Source organism: Cinclus cinclus, chromosome 1 (genome assembly GCF_963662255.1).
Source record: "Cinclus cinclus chromosome 1, bCinCin1.1, whole genome shotgun sequence".
Lineage (NCBI taxonomy): Eukaryota > Metazoa > Chordata > Aves > Passeriformes > Cinclidae > Cinclus > Cinclus cinclus.
The window spans coordinates 105,941,034-105,951,516 of record NC_085046.1 but is presented as its reverse complement, the minus strand read 5'-3'; the positions used below and the strand labels follow the sequence as shown (position 1 = coordinate 105,951,516).

The window sequence follows — 10,483 nt, the reverse complement described above, 5'->3', positions numbered from 1 at the left end:
TGAATCAGCCTTCCAGTACCTAAAGGGGGCTATAAGAGAGCTGGATCTTAAGATGATCTCAAGATGATCTTAAAGGTCCCTTCCAATCTAAACCATAGGATCAGTACTAGGATTCTGTGCCTTTCTCTGTTGGAAATAATACCTACATCAGAAGAATAAAGAGACTGATCTAACCCCTCACCTAAACAAAGTCCATTTTGCTTTCCCACCAGCTTCTTTCTCACTACTCTAAGACCAATTAGATTCACAACTTATTCCTCAGTACAGCTGCTAAGGCTGACAAAAATAACCCAGAGTTATTATACCCAGAGTTATACTGGAATGTCCATCCATGCCTCTAAAACCAAGTTTGGACCAAGAAGCACTGTCCCATTAGACTGTTTATTCTGACAACTTCTAACATGTCAAGTCAGCCTAAATGGAGGCAGCATCAAATGTTTCACTGCCCCTCAGAGCACCTAAGCTTGTCCTCCATATTTTGTATCAACTGACATCAACTTGTTTTTCCTTGGCTTTGCACAGGGCACTGCTGCATAATTCATAAGATCTCAGTCATCTTACAAATAAATCTCTGTTGATGTCAGCACTCAGCTCTTCTGGCCTGTTATGAAAGAGTTGTGGCAGAGACCAGGTTGGTATGAGAAGAAAGCAGAAGATGTGAGCAAGGAAGAGGAAAAACAGAAAAAGATGTAACATGCATCGATATAAGATTATGTGTCCTTATCTACACACAACAATAGCTAAATTTCAAAAACATCTTTTTGATAAGCTAACCAGAATGAAATCTTTAACTCTGTATTGCTGACACAGTCAAAAAGCATGTCTTATAAACTTGAAGGAGGATTTGGTCTAAAAGCTGACACAGAAGGAACAGTTTACACATGTTCAACACTACTAGTTGATTTTACAAGTTGCATTTTAAAAGAATGACAAATATTTTGCATGTGAAAGACTGGTACATGCTGCACTTAAAGAAAACAGGTGGGTGTAGTGGCTCTTGTGTTTTGTGTTCTGGCATGCTTTGGAGATACCCATAATCTGACTTTAACAGTAATTACAAGCCCAACTAACTGCCAAAATTTTATAACAAATGCAAAAAACAGGTCTTCAAAGTACTTTGTATTGAATATTAGAGTTCTCATCTTGTATTTGAGAGACAATATTTCTTACGTTGCTGAATACACATGTAGTTTGTATAAGTAGAAGAGTATAAATCATGATACAGTATAGCAAAACATATAACTGTGATTAAATGGTACTTCAGCCTAGAAGAACATTCAGAAGACTGTTAAGTATAATATACTAATATACTATATGAATATACACCAAATAAAACCAGAAAATAAAATGGACACCAAATACCTCTCACATTTCTTTAATTTTCATTCTTCCATTTATTTCCTAGCCTTACACTTACTGACTGTGTGATGAAAAGAAATTATTTATATTTTGAAGTCACACATGTTTATTTAGTAAGGAAGTTAGTACCTTGTAATTCCAGAGCCATGCAAGTAAATAGCCCAGTATGGAAAGTGTGTATTGAGAGAAGATCACCTCCAAGCTGTCTCAGCTCTCACCACACATACTAAAAGCAGCCATCAAGGCCAGCCATTTTCCTGGCTCATGCAGGAAAACAAGCACAGCCTTAGTGTGTAAGAAATTAAGAAATACACCCATTTATCACGACTTCCATTTGAGGGCTTATAACAGAGACAGAAATGGATTTCCTTCCCCCTACCCAGGAGTAAGAACAAATACTTATTTTTCTATGATCTCTCTAAATTACATCTGAAGAAGGCTGGTTTCTTGCAGAATATTTGGATATCCATATAAACCCTTTACACACCTGAATTCTCTACTGCTGCATCTGAGCAAATAATGATAGGGATGCCCTTCTCCTGAGAATGCATACATCCAAGTTTTTGAAAGTAATTCCTATTTGCTTCTGATGGCCAAAAACCTTAAGTGAAAGGAAGCAATCCTGCTATGTGCCTGACAGCAAAAACAGTAACTTCATTGTATGTTTCATATAGGCAAAAATCAGGCTCTGAATGTAAATTGTTCAGCAGAAATAGAACAGAGAAGATAGTGACTTTAGAATACTATTGACCCTATGGGTAATATACAACTTTATTGTATTTTTAACTAATATCACCTGTGAACACAAATGTAAGTGGTACTGCAATTGAAGACAACATTTTCAGCAATCAGAATTAAGATAATGTGGATAGACTACTAGGCAAAGTCAGACAGAGACAATAGCCTTTAACTGGCCAATTAAAATAGCTGGGAAAATTACAAAAACATTGGTCATGCACATTTGTCTGCAGGACGACATTTCACAGAAGGCTTATTTAGATTTTCATAGTTTAATCTCCTGGAAAAGACTAAATCTAACTTCAAACAGTGGCTGCTTACACCCCTCATCCAGCGCCTCTTGGACCTTGTTTTGACTTTTCCTTCTAAAAAGAACCTGATCTCAATGCTGCAAACCTTTTGTGACATAGTATTTTCAGAAAAGCCATTCGAAATTTAACATGACACAGGGGGTAAAGAAATGGGTTCAAAGAGGAATTGAGCCACAAAAGCCAAAAGGTTACTTCATACAGAGAGTTATGGATGCACTTTCCTTGGCAGGCCCCACGAATAATCATTAATAAAGAGTATGGGGCCCAGCAAATGGCAAACACACAGACAATTATGGCAAGAGACTTGGCTATTTTCTTGTCCCGCTGCAGTTTTGATCCAGTCTTTGAACAGAAAGAAGCAGAAAAGTCATTTTCTGGGGTTACAGAATTTCCTCTGGGTGGAGGCGAGCAGTCAGTTCCCAAAGACTCTTTCTTTGGTCTCATGGAATAAGATACACTGTCCTCTGCTTCTGATGAAGGAGATGATGCCCCTGGCCTCGACAAGCCACAAAACCTCCAGGACAGGCTGCTGCTCCTTGCAGAGTCACAGTCCTGCACGCTGCCACGCCGCTGGCGCCTCTGGATGTTGTGGAAGATGTGCATGTTGAAGTAGGTCACCAAGAGCAGTGGCACAAAGAACTCCAGGGTGGATGCACACAGGAGGAAGTACCAGTTGTTGAGGAACTCGGCGTAGCACTGATCCACCGCTACCACGCTGTGTCCAGCCACGTGCTCCCAAAACAGGATGGCTGGGCAGTACAGGAGGAATGCTAAGACCCAGATGGCCACCATCTTGATGGCAGGGTTGGATGCTATTCCCTGCTGAGCTCTGTAAGACACCTGCGAGAGAAAAAAATGCATAAAATTTCAGACTAGTAGAGACCCATTTCAGAGCTAGGAGAAGCAAGAGGAGATGAACTCGAGAGATACAGAGTAATACAGAGATGTGGCTGTGCTGATCAGCTGAAGTTCACCCAAGCACGTTCATTTCATTGATGCTGAAAGAGCTTAAGGTTGTGTCTCTACAAGCTAATGTCACTGTACTGGGGTCCAGGTCCAGGGGATGAAACATGATCATCCATCAGTACCTAGTAATGGGATTGTTATGGGTTTAGGTCTTCAAAGAGCAAAGCAGTTGTTAGTTGCTCTAAAGTTGTTTATTGTAAAGGCACATCAGTTTCAAAAGGCAAAGGGTCCCAAGGTATTAAAGTCTGTGCTAAAAGCTTTCTGGTATAGAGTTCCAAATAGAAGTAAAGTCCTGATTAGAAGTAGAAGCTGCTCCTGGTGCAAGGCTCTGAGAAGGCTGAAGTTGCAGCTGTAGCTCCTGTCTTCTTGGTGATGATGATGGTGGTGAGTAGAGAGAAGAGAGTCTCTCCCCGGTGCATGGATTCTTATTTACCAATTACTCAATGAGCTAAAAACACAAATCTGAAGTATTTCTTCTAAACCTATTAGAATTCCAGTTCTATAATACGAAAATTTATGTATAATTTGTGCATATAGCCTGTTTTATCTGAAGAATGTAAGCAATATTCTTACTATATTTTCATTATGTCTAAAACTGTTTTTGAACTCTCTCTACAGTTTGTTTTTGAAACTTGTTTTCTACACTAATGTCTAGAACTATGTTTTCTACACTAATGTCTAGAACTATGTTTTTGAGCTCTCACCACAGCTTGGTTTTGAAACTTGTTTTCCACACTATTGTCTAGAATTATGTTTTTGAGCTCACACCACAGCTTGGTTTTGAAACTTGTTTTCTACACTTATCTCTAGAACTATGTTTTTGAACTCTCACCACAGCTTGTTTTTCATACTAAATTCTAAGGCTTTTACTTTTTGTGGCACTTAAAATATATTCTTACTTACTTAAATTTACTTACTTACTTATAACTTAAGCTTACACCTCTACTTCGTGTATGAGTGGCTTAATATACTTTAATCAAGCCAAAGGTTTTAATTTGATTTCTGCACTCTGATCTCTCTCTCTGAAGAATTCAGAGAGGCCTCTGTTCCACATCCTCCAACACCTACAGTCTGAAGTGCCAGAGGAATTAGCACTTTATAGCTGTTGGGAGTATGACTCCCACTCACTGGAAACTGCGCTGCTTTTTACAGCATCTTACAAACAAATAATGGCATGAATCATGGTGCTCAACAGAAAAGGTGGCACATACATTTAACCAATAAGAAAATTACTTACTAGACTATTCATGAGGATGAAGGGATACCACACCTGCACCACAGCCCTGAGCTGACGAAACTAAAAAAATCACCCATTTTCTTCCTTCTCCATCCACTCCAGGACCAGTAGATATTTTCTACTAAAGCTTGCAGAACAGATAGATAGAATGTAGTTCACATCCTGCTTCATCCCTTTCACAAGATGAATGTGTCATTCTGCAAGCTTAGACATCCAATTGACAACAAAAGTTTGAGTTAATGTCACTAGAACTACCATACAAGACCACACACAGATCTTAATTGCATTTGTATAGGTGCTCTGAATTTTGCTCTTTCTAAATGTCTTTGTTTTTTTTTTTAAAGTCTTTGTCTTTCCAGCATAATGTTTCTTACACACCAAAAGTTTTGGCATTTGGGTTCCAAGATTCTTTTCCTTAAATAAAATAAAATAAAATAATAAAATTTAATAAAAAGGCAGTTATAGGAAGTGAAATTAATTACCATAAATAAGATTGAAATTTGATTGTATGACGTTATGTTGACAGTCTCATACACACAAAAGAGCTGGAACCTTAAGTTCTCTGTGACATTCCCTGCCACTTGAGCTAATAGTGTGGCTGGTGAGAAATGCTGGCCTCCACCTTTAGCCCAAGACACAAAGTTCACACCAGGTGTGTGGGATTCTCTGCAGAAAGCAGACACAGAATGTGTCTGAAGTTTTTCTGCTCCAGACACAAAGAGTTTATTGCTGCATACCTACAATGCAGCAATGATTGCAGTCTGCCCCTTGTCCCTCTTTCTGCCTGTTTGCTCTTGCTCCCAGTCTTATCTGGAATCATTTTTGACCATATCTCAGGTCTAGACACCCTCCCCAGTGTCCTTTATTTCACCACCCTAGCTCCACAGTCTTTTCCTTTCATGCCTGATTTTAGGTCCAAACCCAAATCCAGTTTATTTTGAATTTCCTTTCTCTGCTCCTTTTTTAACCAGTCTGTTGCCTTACCTTTTTTACTCTCTGGACTGCTTTTCCTCAGGCAGTAACACAACAGCAGCTTGCAGCAGAAATTGTGAGAAAAGTCCTGGTTAACTGGCTCTGCACTGAAACATGCTCAGCGTAGAGTATTCGCCCCATCTGGCTGCAAAATATCTAATTATCACCACATGCCAGTATATTTTTGAGGGGTATTAGCTTCATTAAATTTGGGCTTATACTCATCAACATGGCAAAGGTTGGTGAATAAAACAGTCCAAGGAAAAAAATCAGAGAAGCTCTAACCAAGATACTTACAGCTTTAGTAACTGAAAGAAAACGGTCATAACTGATAAGAACAATGTTAAATACTGAAGCTGTGCAGAGAAGATAGTCCATAACCAGCCAGAACTTGCAGATGCCTCTTCCCAAGTGCCATTTCCCTGTCAGGCTGTAAGGGATGTAGAGGGGCATGCAGAACACACCTGAGGAAAGCAACCACAAAGACACCATGAAGTTCATAGGGATTGCAAACTCCTGGAAGTAAAGAGACACATTGTTTTGGTATGTGGGTAAAAAAAAGCCAACAAATCTATTAAGGCGAGTATGTAATTTATATGCATAAATCCTTACATTCTCATTTAAATCTGATGGTCTCTTCCTATATCTTAGATCTTAGTGTGATTTATGTATGCTAATGGTTGAGAAAAGCTGAAAGCAATTCAGCGAAGAAGGATTTAGTGAAGAAGACAATCCAAGTCTAACCACCTTAGACTCTCTGAGGGCATAAAATTAGTGTTGCAGCATATATGCATTGTGGTTGCATCCTGATAGGTAACCTCATCGTATTTCCTCTATTCTTTCATCTGTATTAGAATTTTCCCTTAAACACCTCTGCAGATGTTGACAATGGCAGTTATTCCTGTAAGATTGGTTAGCATTTGCAAGCTGAAGACAATATATTGGGCAGTCTGTGTTCTACCAGAGATAGAGCAGACATAGCAGAAGTATGAAATTCTCATTTTTAAGGAGTGTTTTAATCTCGTGCTTCTTCTTTGTCTGAGAATGACTCCAAAACAATTTTAGCTTGTTAAATTTGTGTTTTGTCCAAAAGTACTCAACTGAAGTACTTCATTAAGAAAATCATGTTTGTGTTTTATTTTTAAGCCAGCAACTTCTTCATTTTAACACTAACACTCTTTCAAAAGCGTGGTGCAACAGCTGATTCTACATTCCTGAAAATACTGATCTACCAGAGACAAATAGAAAATTGTATGCCACTTCAAGATCCGTTTTAAGATCTCCAGATTATTCCTTTCCTGACATGTCCATCAATGTCTTAGAAGTTACTAAACATATGCAGGGTGATGTGGTCCACTGAAAATAAAACTCTGGGCAATGAGCTGACAGATTGTTATCAACAGGGAAATGCTCACAGTGCTCTCAGTACTGATGGCTTATTTTAGCATATACTTTAAATACAAGCAGCATCACTTTGGTACTACATACTCATTATTCGTGGTCACTGAAAACAGCTACAATTCTTGTGAACTTCAAGTGAACTTCAACGGCATCAGTGTTTGGCACCATGTCAAAAAGCAATGACTGCTTTTAGCTATACATACAAATACAGAGGCAAACCCCAGGTTTTAGACATTGATATTTGAAGCTATTCCTAATTTTACTAATTAGTGGATGCAAAAGACGAGTCATATCCCTGGAAAGATTCCAGATTTTTAATATTTTTTTTTAAAAAAAACAACCCCACAGCAATTTCAGAAAAAAAAAAGAAGTATTTGCTGACCAATATCAGATACAAAATCTTAGATTTAATATAGGTCTATATAGGCCAGTGTAGTACTGATGGCAATCATTTCCTCTTGGCTGATTCAAAAATGCATAAGGCACCAGCCACAAAGAACAGATGCAGAAGGTAGATATTTAACTCTCTTGACTAAACTATGAGATATGAGGAGAAACAGACTTTTGCAGGAGACCTGAGCAATGAAATAGCAGCTCCAGTAAATTGTCTGCATTAGCAGGAAGGCAAAGGCTTCATCATATGCATTGTATGGTTTCTGCCCCATGGGGCAAGCCCCAGAATAAGGCAACACATGCTATAAGTGGCATAAATGAAGAAAAACCTTAAAGGCTAAACTAACTCACTTCACTATACAGCACTGACAAAGGAACAGCATTTGGGGAGGTATTTTCAGAAGTGCAGTAGGTTGGTGGCCATGTTTTCCTTTCTCACAATTCAATTAATACTGGTCTCTGTGACCATCCTGAAGAGAAAGCCTTTGTGCAGAAGTACCTCCTTGCCTGCTTCAAGCCAAGACATTTGTTGGCACATCTGCCAGGGGCCAAGGTTTTGTCAGGCTTTCTCTGCTTCATGGGCTGTTTCCCTGGCTGCAGCCATGCAGGAATGCTGCAAAAGGCATTCACTCCACCACCACCTGACTTGGCACCACCAACCAGGACTGGATCCATGGCAGCTCCAGCAATGGACTCTCCTGGAGGTCTGCAGTGATGCTATGGGAAGAGGGCACCAATAAGGAATATAGATGAGAGATGCCAGCAAGGTGTTACTAGTATCAAACAACCCATTGGATCAATAGCTTTTGTTAAGCTGAAGCCAGTAAAAACTCCGGATGATAAAGTGTCTTTCTGTAGTGTAATACATTCATAAACCACTAATACTACGTAGAGAAGTAATTCATTTACCTGGATGTATCACACATAGTTGCCAAATATAAGGATGTTCTGCAGTATGAAATGAAAACTCTTACAGGAAACACAAGGGTAAAACATAAACTGTAGCAAACAAACCTCTTCAAAAAGTATTCACACATAATACTCACTCCTTTTTCTTGAAGCGACATTAAAAGTATTTATATTAAAAAGGATGCATTTCTCATTACAACATATTTTGAGACATACTGGGTTATTAGAACACTTCATGCACCTTCCATCATTCCCCATCCTTCCTCCAGACACAGCTGGGAAATAGCTCTCAGAAAAAAACACACAGAAAATGAACACCAGTGCTTCTCCTAAGAGTCCTACAACACAATTAGCACATGGCTCCACAGCTGTGACTTACCCACTGCAAAGTCAGAAACAGCAAGATTAAGAAAGAAATAGTTACTCCGATGCCTGAGGTTTTTGTCCACAACAAAAGCAAGGATCACCAGGATGTTTCCAAGGATGGTCACCAGACACAGCAGCACCATGAGAAGAGCCAGCAGCATCAGGATACCCAGTGAGAACTTGGAGTTCGGCGACTGGGTGGTCCAAGTCTCGTTACTCGTCGCAGCCGCATGAGGAATTTCCTCAGTGCTGTTATGCATGGTGGGTATCCAGGTCAGGTCAGCCTGGGAAAGAAGTTGTACCTGGCAAAGTTATCCAAAATGTTGAGACAAGTCTATTAACTGGCTGGGCTGAGTACTGAAACATAAAAAAAAAAATATTCACCATATCAAAAAAACAGAACACAAGACCTCAAGACCCGGACTCGCTGACATTTCTTGATCTGAATGCACCTATTGGCTTTAGAAAAGACACTTCATAAGCGGTGTCTTTCCTGGCAAGGATCCTTATCTACTTATGTCAAAAAAGCTTGTCTGAAGATAACTTTTGCATAGTCAAGCAGTTTGCATATTAGCAACGTGTAAGTGGTTCTACACATTAAATTGTACTGAAGCTAAAACCGTATCTCATTTTCACTTCCACAGTGGTGAACAGGATGAAAATTACTACATTTCTAATTCCCTTACAGTCAAATGTAGACACTTTTGCACTTGCTGCTATACCACTTTTTAAATTTTACAGCTAATAACAGAGAGATATTTCTTAGTGTTTCTGGTTACAGAGCATTTGTAATAGAATTACATGCAGCAGAAGCATCACCAGTACCTCTTCAGCTCACCCTGACCAGAAGCTTTGGGAAAAAGAAACCAAATACCTGGACTTTGGAGGTCTTTATAGTGTGGCAAATCTAATCCTGCACCTCCCAAGTAATCCTAGATAAGCTTTTACTCCATGAAGTACCAAGCCTTTAATCCTTTTCAGGTGTGAGAAAAGATAACTCTTCCTCATCACAACTCTATTTATTTTGGTAGGAGTGCACAGAATTTGGTAGGCCATTGCTGTGGCTGACACTCCCCAACTCTGTGGCACCATGGCACACTGAGTGACCAGCATTTAAAACTGCAGCTATAATGCCCTGTGCTTGGAAGATGTAGGGCAAGAAATAAGGAAAGAGAGGGTGGGCAGGATGTGGGGATGAAAGATGGCAGTGCTCTGCTACCATATTGAGGAACAAAGGGAATTATATTGCAAAGAGTAATTAAAGCAAAAGGTGTAGGTCCACAGAAACAGAATAGACTTCAGGAATGGCAAAAGGTGGCGATGAGGCACAGCTGCCTTAGGTGTATGTGCACAGCTGCAGCCTGGGAAGCATAGAGGAAGTACTAGAGCTTCCTGTGCAGTCACCAAACCACACTTGACATGGGGTGACATTGTGGTGAGAGCATGTTGCAGAGCTCAGCATGAGGGACATGATGAAGTCTTCTTTAAGCAATTCAAGGAAGCTTCTGGACCACCGGACCTGCTTCTTATGTAGGACTTTAGTGTTTATGGCGTCTGCTGGAAGGGCAACACATCAGGTCCTAGCAATGAACAAGGTTCACTGGAGGCTGTCAGGGGGAACTTTCAGATACAAGTTCTGCGTGGGCTAATGGGGGTGATGCATAGCTGAATCACCTGCTCAAGGTGGTAAAGAGGGGCTGTGTAAGGATGTGTTATCAGTGCTAGACTCAGATGTAGTGATGATGAGGTAGTGGAACTCAACACCCTAAAGGAGATGAGCAAGGAAAGTAGCTGTGCAGACCTCAGGCTTCAGGTGAGCAGATTTCCATTT

General features: G+C 39.9%; 1 protein-coding gene across 1 annotated transcript; it reads right to left on the bottom strand.

Annotated features, from left to right (window-relative positions):
- Nucleotides 1-2,462: 2,462 nt before the first annotated feature.
- On the bottom strand, nt 2,463-9,345 carry LOC134049065 (histamine H3 receptor-like). The gene is made up of 3 exons (XM_062501253.1): nt 8,666-9,345; nt 5,881-6,047; nt 2,463-3,248 (listed from the first exon to the last, which is right to left on the bottom strand). Exons 1-3 carry the CDS (start codon nt 8,910-8,912, stop codon nt 2,463-2,465), a joined length of 1,200 nt encoding a protein of 399 aa, XP_062357237.1. The 5' UTR covers nt 8,913-9,345.
- Nucleotides 9,346-10,483: the final 1,138 nt, after the last annotated feature.

Bases quoted from the DNA above. Each gene is read 5' to 3' on its own strand.
- LOC134049065 (XM_062501253.1), bottom strand. From the start codon at position 8,912: ATGCATAACAGCACTGAGGAAATTCCTCATGCGGCTGCGACGAGTAAC. The intron at 6,048-8,665 runs GTAAGTCACAGC...TGCTTTCCTCAG, and splicing joins TGTTTCTGACTTTGCAGTGG to GTGTGTTCTGCATGCCCCTC. The intron at 3,249-5,880 runs GTAAGTATCTTG...TTTCTCTCGCAG, and splicing joins TTCTTTCAGTTACTAAAGCT to GTGTCTTACAGAGCTCAGCA.